This window comes from Mustela lutreola, chromosome 9 (genome assembly GCF_030435805.1).
Source record: "Mustela lutreola isolate mMusLut2 chromosome 9, mMusLut2.pri, whole genome shotgun sequence".
Lineage (NCBI taxonomy): Eukaryota > Metazoa > Chordata > Mammalia > Carnivora > Mustelidae > Mustela > Mustela lutreola.
Window position 1 is genome coordinate 124,184,692 of NC_081298.1, and position 15,023 is coordinate 124,199,714.

General features: G+C 42.3%; 2 protein-coding genes and 1 pseudogene across 3 annotated transcripts in view; 2 read left to right on the plus strand and 1 right to left on the minus strand.

Moving 5' to 3' along the window:
* RBKS (ribokinase) overlaps nt 1-4,973 on the plus strand; it is an 86,847-nt gene extending 81,874 nt beyond the window's left edge. For both annotated transcript variants that reach the window (XM_059188745.1, XM_059188743.1), the window contains one exon: nt 2,750-4,973. In XM_059188745.1, the coding sequence (XP_059044728.1) occupies nt 2,750-2,923 (174 nt within the window). In that variant the 3' untranslated portion in view covers nt 2,924-4,973. The remainder of the gene's footprint in view (nt 1-2,749) is intronic.
* MRPL33 (mitochondrial ribosomal protein L33) lies at nt 4,592-14,003 on the minus strand. Its single transcript, XM_059188746.1, has 4 exons — nt 13,879-14,003; nt 12,982-13,000; nt 11,136-11,242; nt 4,592-4,892 (listed from the first exon to the last, which is right to left on the minus strand). Exons 1-4 carry the CDS (start codon nt 13,898-13,900, stop codon nt 4,843-4,845), a joined length of 198 nt encoding a protein of 65 aa, XP_059044729.1. The 5' UTR covers nt 13,901-14,003; the 3' UTR covers nt 4,592-4,842.
* Nucleotides 9,009-10,222, plus strand: LOC131840602 (small ribosomal subunit protein eS4-like; annotated as a pseudogene).
* Nucleotides 14,004-15,023: the final 1,020 nt, after the last annotated feature.

Consider the following 15,023-nt stretch of genomic DNA (forward strand, 5'->3'; position numbering starts at 1 on the left):
TTCCTGGGATAAACCCTATTGGTCATGAGATGCATGCGTGCATACACACACACACACACACACACACACACACACACACACACAGAGTTTACTAAACTTTTTTTAAGGTTTTTGCATCTAAGCTTATGAGAAACATTGATCTGTTTTGTCTTTTTGTTTCTTGAATTTCTTTTTCGGGACCTTTGCAGTCTCTACATACACAGTGTATGGCACTAAGAATGAAAGGAAATCAGGTTGTGAAAATCACTGTTGCCTAAATAATGCCTCCAACACACACAGTTTCACCCAACACTGTGTTTCCCTGGCTTTGGCTATAATGGGAAGCAATTTAAATTATTTCAATAGTCTTTTCAGATATATGTACAATGTGTTTTATACTTTGCTAAAGATCTTGTCTGCAGCTAAATAGCCCACTAGACAACAGGATTATATAAAACTGATTTCTGGCAGTGATGCTAGAATGTTTCCCCGCAGCCCTGTGCCTTTGCACTGGTTAGGCTACAAGTTAAATGTGAGAGAGGTACAGAAATATGACTTACCTATTCATAAAATATTTTTATTCTCCTAAGGTTTTTTTTGGAAAACTATAAGCTTATAATAAGCTTAAGCAATAATTTAAAAGATACATAAAAGAGAAAATACTGCCCCCCTTCCTTGTAAAGAAGAAAACCAAATATTAACACTGTTGCTTTGCTCTGCTGTAAACTAATGAAGGGCAAGAGCCATGTCTCTCTCCATTGTTTCCACCAGGAAAGAGTAATATAAACAATTGCAAAGCATCTAGATGGTGCCTGACACATTCTGGGCCCTCAGAAAACATTTATAGGAGGAAGGAAAGTGTTGAATTCACACCTGCGTTACTATGACTCCTTGGCAAGTTTAATACTGACTGCTTTATCTGTGTAAACAAGGGGAAATGTCATTCTCCTTAAAGCCATTCACTGTCTCATGCGCTCACTCTGTTCCTTCCTCCTCCTGTGTCTTTGTTCCTTGAGGCCTCCTTTCTCTATAAATCTGTCTCATCTGGAAGAGCTCCCTTCTTCAAGGAGCTGTCTTCAAACTCTTTATTAGCATCCAGTAATATTTACAAACTCTGCCACACTACTTAGCATTTAATCCACAATGGCTTCTAACAATTCAGTAGCACCCGTCACTGTCCTGGCCATAGAGCTCATTGAATACTTCTGTTGCAGCTGGAACAATCTTGCATGCCAAGGCTCTTCATGGCTGAAGGAGAGCCTCAAGATTTGTTATGAAAACCCCTGGGTGTAAGGAACAACAAACTGGGAAAAACTAGAAAATGACCCTGAAAGCTATTAAATACCAGAATGATTTTTGTTCAGTGAATACATGACTAGGTATTACCCTGCCTGAGGCGGAAGTCAACAGACTTTGGGATTTTCTATTTCTATGGGTCCATATATGTACTTTACCAACTCAGACCTTTGGAGCTTCAGAGAAAAGGGAGAGAAACTGTTTTGTCCCTATAGTTAGTTTGAAAATAATATCTGAATAGCTCTCACCATGTACTGCATCCAGTAATTCTAGGACAAAAACAGGAAATATATAAGATGAACCTGGAGCATTTTATAGTATCAGAAAGTAAAGCACTCAAAAAACAAAGCAATGGGAGTATGTCAAAGGGACATAGGAGCCAACTGAAAGAGCTCCCTATGGCCAAAGCTGGAACAATCTGAGCAATAAAATAATTATAGTACGGGGTTATAGCCCAAAATACAAAATATTTTTTAAAGACCCATGAGTTCATTCAGATATAATTAGGTGACTGAATAAATGCAGAGGAGGGGGAGACAAATTTCCCATAGAGAATTCCAGATAATACTCTTATCCCTTATCCCTTAAGCATGGACTACACTTCGTGACTTGCTTCCAAAGAGTACAATATGAAAAGACGGAGGAAAGTAACTTTACAGTGGAGAAACCTGGCAAAGACTGCCTTAGCCAAGTAATCGAGATGAACATTCTCGAGTCTTCTTGACAGTATGTGCCCTTGATAAATGGGATGAGAGAATGACACATCACCTCTGTGGTCTTCCTCCCAAAAAACCATAACCACAGCCTAACTATGAGGAAAACAGATTCCAACTGAGGCACATTCTGCAGAATATCTGACCAATCCTCAAAACAATCAAGGTCAGGGCACCTGAGTGGTTCAGTCGTTAAGCGTCTACCTTCGGCTCAGTCATGATTCTGGGGTCATGGGATCGAGCTCCCCATCCGGCTCCTTGCTCAGCGGGAAGCCCGCTTCTCCCTTTCCCACTCCCCCTGCTTGTGTTCCCTCTCTCACTGTGTCTCTCTCTGTCAAATAAATAAAATCTTAAAAAAAAAAAAAAAAAAAACTATCAAGGTCATCAAAAACAAAGGATGTCCAAGAAATTGTCACAGCCCATAGGAGTCTAAGGAGACATGACAACTAAAGGTAACAGGTATCCTGGAGGAGATCCTGGGACAGAAAAAGGACATTAAGCAAACTAGTGAAATCCAAATAAAGCAGAGGTCAGCTAGTATCAATAACATTTAATTCATTATTACAAATGCACATTACCAGAGGTTACCAGATGTTACCAGAACTGGATGTGGGGTATATGGAAACCTGTGTACTATCCTTTTACTTTTTATGTAAATCTAAAACTCTTCTACAATAAAAGGTATACTTAAATATTTCTCAAATACAGTCTGGCACCAGGTGACTACATGCTTATGTCCACAACTGTGCTTTTAATTACAGGGTGCTGGTGACAGTTTCGTGGGGGCTTTGGCCTTCTACCTGGCTTACTACCCAAATCTGCCCTTGGAAGAAATGCTCAAGAGATCCAATTCCATCGCAGCGGTCAGTGTCCAGTCTGCAGGAACACAGTTATCTTATCCATACAAAAAAGACCTGCCACTCCATCTGTTTTGATTGCTACTAACCCTAAAATAAATGTACCTGGAAATAAAATGGACTGGGGAGAGGGAGGTGGCCTCTCTGAGCCAGCAGCTTACTATAAAATATCCTCTTCTCTTTTCTTTGCAAATATGTTCATTTCTGAAGTCATTCTCAGCCTTTCATTTACTTTTTTATAATGATGATTTCTTCACTTTTCATGTATTTGCAAGAGCCAACCAAAAATTAAGGAGTCCACGACTGGGACCTGTACAAACATTACGAGGACCAGGAATCAGCAAACTCACTTGCCAACAGATCATGAATGCTGTATGTCTGCCACAGAGCAGGGCTTGTGGACGACAGTGTCTAGAGTCTGAGCAGAGAATGTTAAGCAAGGGAAGGGGGCACGTGAATTGGGCTGTTCAGGCAGTTCCTAAGAGACGGTTGATAATCAGGGTTAGCACTGTAGAAGCTTCTGTTTTGTGAGAGAAGCCAGAAGTTTGGATGTTTATTGAAATTTCTTCAATGCTTAAGTATCAGCAATTGATTTTTTTAAAATGTAAACACCACCTGTGGGCCACATGCAGCGCTTGTGCTGAAGAGACAAGTCATTTAAGCCAGATTTTAAGCTGTTGGTTTGCTTTTTTTTAAATGTCGATTCATGTGTGTCACAGGCCCTTTATAGCAGGCTTAGGTAGGACCAGGTGAAGGATTTTTCTTGTAATCCAAAATGACTCTGTGTAGTTTCAACCGAAAAAGAGCCAAGATCTCCCCTATTATAGCTGTGAACCAGAGATTAAACAAAAGATGCCAGAAAACAGCTGATTGACTCTAATGCCACAAGCCCCGGGGACTCAACAACTGTCTACTTCTAATCCCAACTTCAGAAAAGCTACTCTCGCATGGCCTCCACAGACCGACTAGGCCACGGAGAGGGAACACGTGTTACTTTGGAACATTGGTTTCATCCTGCTTGAGGCTCTGGAAGGCAAGCCATCATGCTTCTACATAAATGCTTTAAATGGTCTAGAATACAAACCAGCAAAACTCAAAATAAAAGCTGACCTTCTTACATTCAGTCAGAAATGTGAGGAGAAAACTGAGTATTTCTGAAAATCTGTAGGAAACAACAGCTTAAATGAGAAAGTATGTCAATCTGGGTAGCACAGTCTTACCTGAACATTAGGGATTATGGGTGGGATTTCCAAATTGGTTGACTGTGTGCTGCCATGCCCCAGAAGCCTACCACGGCTCTGTGGAAATACACTATAGCTCTTCTTTAAAGAAAAAGAAAGAAAGAAAGAAATCTAGAAGATAAAGGGGGTCCAAAGCATTCCTAGAAACTCCCAGCTACTGCTTCAGTGACTAGAGTTTCAAAATACGGACCAATGTCATTTTTCCTAATTAAATAAGCACAAAACAAAAGTCCTGATGGCTTCTTTTGTGTTCGAAGGCTGGCCCCCTTCTTATTCCTGTTCACCGTTACCCGTCTCTGTTATTACACAGGAGTTTTTTCGAAATCACTCTGGAGACTGACTCTGCGTTTCCTATGAGGTACAAAGAGGAGCAGACTGGAAAGTCTTGCACAAGTTTCACTGTGGAAACTTTCTTTTATACGAACAATGGTTATTCTTTAGTGATGTAGTTGTTTTTTATTTCAAAGAGTGGAGGAAAACATCACCAAGAGACAATAGCACAGGCTATTTTAATATTTTTTATTAAGGGCTATAAAAATATCCAGAAAGATAAATAAATGTGATGCAATGATATATGTCCTAATATGAAGAACTTTCTTTCGGTACATTGTTTTTCTTCACAATGGCCTTCAAATCACAGGAGGCAGTGATTCCGTGCCATTTCCTCTTCTTTTATAACACGCTGCAGAATTTCTGAATCAGTACCCCGCCCTCAGTCTTCACATTTATAAATCAAATTCATTTTCAATCCATTGTTTATAGGGAACGTATTTTCTTCTGTTCCACAAAGAGAACTTTTGTTTTCACTGAAAGAGAAAAATGGGTTGTAGCAGAACACTGAAGGTTTCATCACCATTTTTAAATAAATATACGTATCATACCACAAACACTCTCCTCTCTCTGATTTTACTATTCCTCTGACATGGGGATGGAAGAGATTTACAAACTGAGTTCCTCGATCCCAGAGGCCAGAGAAAACTAGAGAAAATGGGAAGGAAATCAAGGGAAGGATCCCCAGCCCATCGGTGGTGTCTTTGGTACCCACAAGGTTATTTCCCACCCAATGTGAAATATCCAAATCAGAAAACAAAACTAGGAACAAAACATGGCAAACCCTCCATGTCTGCACCCAGTTAAGGAACACACTTGCAGGCAATGAGCAAGACCAGACTGAGAGCTGGACTCCAGAGAAAAAAGCAACAAGAACTGAGCAGACCAAGAAGAAAAGGCAGTCTGGATGGGGCGCCTGGGTGGCTCAGTGGGTTGGGCCGCTGCCTTCGGCTAGGGTCATGATCTCGGGGTCCTGGGATCGAGTCCCGCATCGGGCTCTCGGCTCAGCGAGGAGCCTGCTTCCCTCTCTCTCTCTGCCTGCTTCTCCATCTACTTGTGATTTCTCTCTGTCAAATAAATAAATAAAATCTTTAAAAAAAAAAAAAAAAAAAAGAAAAGAAAAGGCAGTCTGGCTAGAGGAGTAAATAAATACACATCAAATCATATACTTCCAGAAATGGTTTAATATCCAAATACAGATTTTTCTAGTACGGTATAGAATGAAAGTTAAAACCAAAATATTATTGAAAATACCGTAGCAGAGTACACTCTCTGAAACAAAACCAAAAGTACTGATTTGCCTGGGGCGCCTAGATGGCTCAGTCAGTTGAGCATTCAACTCTTGGTTTCAGCTCACCCGTGATCTCAGGGTCAGAGATCAAGCCCCACTTCAGGCTCCGTGCTCAGTCCTAAGTCTGTTCAAGATTCTCTTTTCCTCTCCCTTCCCCTCTTACCCTCCCCCGCTAATGTGTGTGGGCATGCACACGCGTGGACACACATGCTCTCTCTCTCTCTAAAATAAATAAATAAAAATAAAATATTTTAAAAGGTACTAATTGCCTGGATGAAGGATCAGAGACCAGGGGCGCCCAGGTGGCTCAGCAGGTTAAGCCTCTGCCTTCAGCTAGGGTCGTGATCTCAGGGTCCTGGGATCGGTGGCATTGGGCTCTCTGTTCGGCGAGAAGCCTGCTTCCCCCTCTCTCTACCTGCCTCTCTGCCTACCTGTGATCTCTCTTTCTCTGTCAAATAAATAAGTAAAATCTTAAATTTAAAAAAAAGGAAGAAAGAAAGAAAAGATCAGAGACTGGATGCTGAGTAGTAAGGTTTTCACTGTTCCTCTGATGCCTTATAGCACTCCCCAATTAAAAGAATAGTAATTTGGCTTCATGTCTTAGAAAAAATAGGGAGGGGCGCCTGGGTGGCTCAGTGGGCTAAAGCCTCTGCCTTCGGCTCAGGTCATGATCCCAGTGTCATGGGATCGAGCCCCACATCAGGCTCTCTGCTCCGCAGGGAGCCTGCTTCCTCCTCTCTCTCTCTGCCTGCCTCTCTGCCTACTTGTGGTCTCTGTCTGTCAATAAATAAATAAAAATATTTTTTTGAAATTAGGGAGCCTAGACTTGAAAATATTGTGCTTATTAAACCCTGGCTCTACCATTTATATCTGCTGTGAGTCCTTGGGAAAATTTCTCACAATGTTCTGCCTTCAGTTTGCTTCCCTAAGAGGGGATAACTCCAACTCCCTCACAGGGCTGTTGCCAGATATACAGTTGGGTTGAAATGACACACTGCTATCCATAATCATAAACAGAAACTAATTTTCTGTCAAAATATTTGCTGCCTAATTCATAGAAGAATGAATCTGTCAAGTTCTTTCCTTATATCTAACCTAAATCTATTCTGCTTCAATTAAAGTCTATATTGTCTTGTTTAGTCATCCAAGGAATCAAAACTGACAAGTTTTAATTCTCTTTATGGTAAGCCTTCACATATTTAGCAAAGTTTAGTAAGTTTACGCCTCAGCCTTTAATCCTCCTTGGAAATCAGCATCTTGTTTTATATGAGGAAAAGGAGTTTGAGAAGACAGAGGCTGGTTCTAGTCAGATTATATTATGAAATGCTCAAATAATTGGGAACTTCTCTGTGTCCTTACCTGATTTCCTTTATAAAGCAGACTAGCAAAACATTACCCTTAAACTAACTACTCACTGCAGTAACATCTGCTGGGAGAACTGCCAAGCTATTTGGTACCTTGGGCAATAGGGCAGGCCCCTGGGCAAACATCAGCACGCTAGCCTGTGGGACATTCAGGAGGTGGGCAGAAAGCCAGGCAGTCCACTATCCCGGAACTTTCTCTTCTTCTGAAAAGACAAAGTCATGCTGTCCAGGTTTAGACCATTCCTGATCAGAAAAGTTCTAACATTCTGTTTCAAATTTATATATGAATATTCTCTCCCACTTTCAACTTAGGAACCAAACTGTTCATGGCTGTGTCCTTTCCCAATCTCAAAACTCAAAATCAATCTGACAAATAATTAGTTCCTAACACCTCTATACTAAGGATGAAAATCCTCATACATTCTCATACTGGAAATATAAAAGGTTATTCAAGTAACATGAATGTTGCACAAGTTCCTAAAAATAAACCCTAAAGGAGCTAAACTCTAAAAAAACAATTACTTTACTGTAAAGTTCATCACTTTGTGTTTTTACCAGCTGATACAAAGAAATCAGAGGCAAAAGAGTTTCACAGTATCATATTGTTGTGGTCTGAAAAAATGTGTGCCCCCTGCCCCAAATTCATACGGTGAAATCCTAACCCCCAAACACAATGGTATTGGGACGTGGGGCCTCTGAGAGGTGTTTTGGTCACAAGAGTGTGTTCCTGAGCGGGATTAATGCACTATAAAGACCCCACAATGCTTGCCTGCCCTTCCACTATGTGAGGACACAAGAAGGCACAGACTATGAACCAGGAAGAAGGCCTTCCCCCAGAAAGCAACCGTGGTGGCACCTTGCCCTTGGGACCTCCGAGGTCCCAGAACTCTGAGAAATAAATTTCTGTTGTTTGTAAGCTAATAGTATGTGGTATTTTGTTATAGCAACCCAAAAGGACTAAGACACATACCTGTCATTCTAATTTTTCTACCATATGAAGTACCATCCTGAAATCCAGACTCCCAGTCATTAGGTACAAACCGGGAATTCCTTTTTTATTATGGTAAAGAATGACCAAAACTGTAACACCATAAAAACAGCAGGGAATTTTATCCCCATTAAAGAACGGAAATCATCCAATTTTACAACGGGGCGTCTCAGAGCCTTTTTTATATGCCTCTTCCCACTGGTGCAGACCGTTTTTTTGAAGGTGATATTTTTATTTCTCTTAGTGATGAACGCAGCATAATGAATGGTTCAATGGTGGTTATGAGACCTTCTGTGCCAACTCTGAAGGCAGCTATGAAGGTAGCTGTTAGCCAGGATTTGCGCTAATATCCTGCCCAGAAGTCATGCACTGGTATGTAGGTTTTACTGTCCTGTGAAACCTCTCATTAATAGGTCCCTATACAGACTGGTTTAGGGCCCGGGCTCTGGAGTCCGACTGTCTTGAGTTCAAATCTCTGTAACATATTTTAGCTGTGTCTCCTTGATTAAGATCCTTGGCATCAGATTCATCATCTGTAAAACAGAGACTGCCTGGAGAGTACAGATGCTTGTGTTCATGACATCTGAAGATAAGAAGCTTGTACAGGTAAGCAAACAAGATAGAATTTCCATTTTGTCTGACCATTCACAAACACTAGTTTGTCTCCTTTCTTTCAGGGATTGCTGTCTTTTATTGCTTACACTGTCCTTTTGTTGTTGTTTCCAGGGAGAAAGGACATTCGGTTCCTATTATTCCATCTTGGCCAGAAGTGAGAGTCTATGAGTGCTCATTCTTAGTCAATAAAAAATGTGATTATGAGTATCCATCTTTTGTTATATAATGGATTAATTTGGGGTAATAAGATTGCAGTACCAATTCGATTCTGATCACCAACTGGGTATCTTACAATTCAACTCAATTCTGTTCTCTTTTCATGCCTAGCACAGCCATGACTTATGGTCCCAAGAATTATTCGAAGCGTGCAGTGGTCCACAGCACTGGATGCTGTATGAGCTGACTGCTGTGTTTGCTCCTCGTCCATCTGCTGGTCCCCATAAACTGAAAAAAATGTCTTCCTCTCATCATTTTCCTAAGGAACAGACTTAAGTACACCCTAACAGGAGATGAAGTAAAGAAGATCTGTATGCAGGGTTTTATTAAGGCTGATGGCAAGGTCCGAACTGATGAAACCTACGCTGCGGGTTTTATGGATATCCTCAGCACTGACAAGTCTGGGGAGAATTTCCGGCTGATGTAGGATACCAAGGGTCACTTTGCTGTTCATCATGTTATACCTGAGGTCAAGCAGCAGTTGTGCAAAGTGAGGAAGATCTCTGTGGGACAAAAGGAATCCCTCACCTGGCGACCCATGATGCTTGTACCATCTGCTATCCTGATCCCCTCATCAAGGTGAAGGACACCATTCAGACAGATCTAGACACTGCAAAGATGATTGAGGCCATCAAGTTTGACACCGGTCATCTGTGTACGGTGACCAGAAGTGCTAACTGGGAAGAACCGGTCTGACCACCAACAGAGACAGACACTCTGGCTCTTTTTATATAGTTCACATGAAAGCTGCCAATAGAAGAGCTTTGCCACCAGCCCTCCAACATTTTTGTTATTGGCAAAGGCAACAAACCATCATTTCTCTTCCCCGTGGAAAGGGTATCTGCCTCACCACTGCTTAGGAGAGAGACAAGAGACTGGCAGCCAGAGCAGTGGGTAACATGGTCTACAGGAGATATGACTGGAATCTTTGTACTTCAAGATAACACAGCATGATTAAAAAAAGAAGAAAAATTCTGATACCAGCTACCAGTGATTAGTAACTCAGGAGCAGGCAGATGAAGTGACACATAGGACAGGTAAGGTGAAGGGGCTCACAGCCTCTACGCCCTCTCCCAGCAGGTCCCTCTCCCAGTCACTGCACAGTCACCAACCCAGAAGCTCCAGTACAGTTCTTATTCAGAAGCAAATGTCAAGAGGCTGTTCAGAATCAAGGGCACAAAAATGAAACCAATGGCCTGAAGTTTTAAAACAAATCATTTGTTTGCTAGTTTACTTGATATAAATCTGCTCATGAAATCCAAAAACAAAATTGGGCTTCTACCAATAGCAATCAGCTGATGTCTTTTGTATGTAAGCAGGCAATCTGGCCTTGGGAACACTTGTGTCTTTTAGACAAACACTTCTATCAACTGAAACCATTTATATATTTTTTTATGATTTTTATTTATTTATTTATTTATTTATTTATCTGACAGAGAGAAAGAGCTAGGAAGAGAGAGAGAGAGAGAGAGGGAGAGTGCGCGCACAAGCAGGAGGAGCAGCAGACAGAGGCAGAAGCAGGATCCCCACTGAGCAGGGAGCCCAACACCGCCCTGAACCCCAGGACCCTGGGATCATGACCTGAGCTGAAGGCAGACGATGAACGACTGAGCCACCCAGACCCCTCTCTACTGAGTCCATTTAAAGTTACTGTTTATTATACCATTTTAGCAGACGGTACAAAATGGAAAATGACACTTCTTGCCTTCCTGCACTAATACATAGATGCCACACTCCTTTAATTCAAATCTGGACCTAACTGCTTGCCACTGTTCAACGAATCCAGGAGAATATTCCCTCCCCATCTGAAGACACTCTTTTCTGTTTCCAGAACAGTCTCACCTATTCTCGTTATCTGGCTGGTTTCTATCCCATATCTACTCTATCTAAAGGCTAGGCTAAAGGTGGAATCTGCTTCTCCCCACTTTCATACTGTATCTCAGCATCCTGCTTGTGTTCCTCAAAGTACTGAGCAGAACATCATTTTTTCTTTCTTCTTCTCCCTTCCACACCAGACTGCAAGTACCAAGAGCACAGACACTCAGCCTGAATGTGTCCTGGTGTCTCCCAGCACCTGGGACAGCCACTGGCACTACAGTAAATGTTCAATACTCACTCGCTGACTGAACGCTAGAGAGTCAAAGGGCCTACAAAACCGCCAAGACATGTTGAACGTCAGTCTGGAAAGGGCAGCAGGCCTTGAAAGCATCTGAATTTATTGTGTAGCAATTTCTCTGAATCTTACCAATTGGATCATAATGCAAGAGAGTCAGTTTCTCCCGTAGTCGGCTTCTCTTAGTGTTGAAGGAGTAACCTGTCCCAGCTTGGCTCAGCATTTTCACCAGAATGGTTCTAAGATTTAAAAATAAGCTATTACGAGCTGAGGAAATAGACTAAAATCAGTCATGGGAGGATGGCACATTCTGAGAACTCTGTATAGTAGTATCAGCTGTGGGATATCATTTAGCCCTAAGAAGGTTCAGTTCAAAGACAGCCTACATTTTCCATAAACCACAATTTCAACGGCCCTGATACCCAAGGTTTGTTTCATTATGGAGTGCCTTGGTAATCAACTAACCAATCAACAAGATGAAACCACATTGTGGGAAAAGACTCAGACACCCACCACGGAGAAGCAGCGGAAGTCAGGAAGGGGGAAAATACAAAAGTCCTGGTGACCCTAGCTGGCCAGTCAGGAAGTCGTAAAGACGGCTATCTCGACAGAGCCCTATCTTCCAGGATGTGCAACAGGAGTACAATCACAAGAGACAAAACAAAAAGACTGGAACTTTTACATTGCTAACATGTAAAACCTTGCTCTCCTTCGTATTTCGTTGAACTTATAGTCATCCAAAACATAAGTTCATGTTTTGCCTCACTAGGTCATCATTGCCTTTAATACCTTGTACTGTTACTTTTTCATGTGTCTGGCTTCCTTATGCAGACCAGGCTATTTTATTTCTCATCTAGTTCCAAAAAAAGTTTGTAGCATCTTCTGATACACATCTTTGCCTGCCTTTCAATGTCCAGCACAGTGCCTCATACATAAGAGGCACACAATATTTGTTAATTAAGAAAGACAGCAGTCATTCATTCAGAAGGATTTAACAAATACCTATTAAGTGCTTACTCTGTGGAATGCACTAGGGAAAATGCGGAGCTCTGTTAGGCTGCCCCTCCCCCCTCCAGGGACCAACAGAATAGTATGGAGGTGAGTTGTGTATACAAGGTATATAAGGCAAGACATATTTGATAGATGCTCCAAGGATACAAAGAACATGAAAGGCAGGAAGTACCCTTAAAGCAACCAAAGGCAAGGGAGATTCCTACAGAACCCTGAGGTGGGGAATTCTAACATAAATAACTGGACTGTGGGAAAAGCAAAATGAATAAAACCTATATGGGTGAAAACACTAACTTACATGTTTTTCATTAACTTTCATCCAAAAAACCTAGTTTTATGATCTGTAATGTGTCTTGGGTTGTAAGCAAAGGCTGCTTTAGAATGTTCCTTTTTTTTTTTTTTTCTGGAAAAGAATTTTCCTATTCTTAACACATAAAATCTTACTTCAGTTATTATCTACAAAATTTATTCTGAGATGCCAGTTTGGTATTTATAGTATCTCTGGTATAGCATGGAATCTTTAATCTGTGCTGTTTTTGAAATGCTTATTTCATGAATGCAAAGGATTACAAAACTCATTAAAACTGACTCTGTAGTTCAATCAAATCACAGCTTGTTCAGCCAGATCCCTGTCCTCAGACAAATGGCTCCCAGTCCACCTCTGAAGAAGCAGAAATACGGCGGTAATCCAAAGACAGCATGGGAACCCTGATGGCTTGATTAGGAACAAGACAGCAAGAGTTCCTTCGATTATCTGAACACTCACTTAAGTAGGAAAGTTGGGCAGGAGGGGAAATATTTTTTCTAAGAATTTACAGAGCCAAAACAATTCACCAAATAAGCCTCGAACCAACTTTCAGAAAATCGAGACCAAATGCTTAGATTAACATAAAGATGTGCTGGCAAGGGCTGGAAAAACAAACCAAACATAAACAAATAAAGTTTAAAAAAAGAAAACCTTACTTACTTTGACTTGCTCTTGGCAACTTTCTCGCAGAGAGGAAGATTGAAAGAGAAAAGAAAATAGCAACTTATTATCTTTCTTATGCAAAGTTCATATTAATGTCTGTAATAAACAGGTAAGTGATGAAGTATGCAATGGGTTGTCACTCAGGTAACTACTCCCTAGCTTGCAGTGATCCCGCTAGGATTCTAGAAAGAAGACAAAGATCCAATAAGACCAACACAATTCTGAATGCAAGGCTTTGCACAATCTCTTTTCAGTTGGACCGGTTACTCTTCAAATCTCTCTAAGATCTGTTCCACATGTTCCTCTTCTAAGGTGCAAAATATTTGCCCTGGAACAAGCCACTGGTTTGACAAGTTAACCCATGCAAACTGCAACCACCACATCAGGTGGAGGAGGGAAACTAACCTAGAGGTTGGCATGGTGCAGGAAAGAGAGAGGACCTGGGAAGACAGACACTTCTTTCCCAGCCCAGCTGTACCGACTTAGGGTAAGTTACTGCCCTTCTCAAGCCATTTCCTCATCTAAAGAGTTTGAAACGAGTTAACTAAAAATTCGAGGTTTTTTCTCCCCCCCCCACCCCCTCAGTTAGAACGTTCGGGAATTGTGCTACCACATCCGTACGGAGGCCGGGGAAAGCGTCCCATTACTGCTGACCACACTCGACCACCACTGTCTCGGAACCCACCGGACCAAGAACTAATGCCGCAGACCCCCAAACGCAACCCGCCCCGCAAGGCGCTGCGCCGCGGAGCATGCCGGACGCTGTAGTCCTGAAGCCTTGGAGAGTCGTAGCGGCAGCCTTCCCGGCCGGCGCGCGCCCCCGGCCCCGCACCGTCCCGACGCCTTCCTCCCGCCTTCGCCGCAGGCCCTGCCGACGCCTCCAGCCCCACTTACAGGTGACCGCGGACAGGAACATGGTGACAACACGCCCGCAGTCTCTTAAACGGGCCCAGAGTCGCTCAACAAACAACTGCTTCCGGGGCACAGGCCTGTTCCGGAAGAGAACGTCGAGGAGCGGCCTGGAGCCACGCCCCCCCAACGTAAGCCTCCAGTCCTGTCGCCACCTGTGTGTTGTGTTGGTCCCAGGCCAGGCGTTTTCTGTGTTGTTGGATGTTGGAGTCCCCTTCCCAAGCAAAGGGAGAGTTTAAAGCCGCTCAGGTTCACGCCCCAAGCCCTGCGTCTTATTTCTGGGTCAGAGTTAGGCTTTTCCATACTTGTTTCACTAAATAATCGCCATCACCAGCATTAAAGCCGCAAAAACTGTGTTTCTCAGCTGCTCCAGGCTCCACGACTCCCCCATATTTCCTTAAAATGTTGCCTTCTTTTGCCTCTCGCCATCCAACTTGGTTAAGAGCTACTCTCAGTCCCTTTGGAGTTAGAAGCCCCGCCTGAATATCCCCCATTCCTTTGTTACCTCTTGGATTTCTAAGACGGCACCACCTTGTGCATCTATGTTAACTGCATCCCAGCATCTCCTGCCTGTAAAAGGGGCTGAATAACAGACTTCGGGCGCTCACATAACTTGCCTAATGTCACCGAACCAGTCAATGGCAGAGTCAGAATTCCAACTCAGGTCTTGTCTGATGGCCAAGACTCTTATCTTTCCCACCAGACATTGGGACCTAGTAGTAATCTGCATCTTCAGTTCTTCATATTGCTCTGCGAGGAACCCGGGCTCTTTCAACACCAAGAACTTCATCTGTAACCTCATTTCCCAATAATCAGGACTTTGGAATTTTTTCCTAATCTTTGGTTTTGTCTAGATATTAAATCTTACAACCGTGTGAAATAAAATTCAATCTCATGGATTATCATCACAAAAAGTAATAAAATTATTTAAAAGAAAATTTAGCTCTTCAGGACAATATAATTCAATTCTTCTCCTCCTCCTCCTCCACCTCCTCCTCCTCCTCCTCCTTCTTCTTCTTTTTTAATTAGGACTGTACTTGTCCTTAGTACCTTACAGTTTTTTAACCCTCTAATGATTTTTGGTCCTCTGATAACCTGACTCTAACAAGTGAGTACCCCTAAGTGCCCAA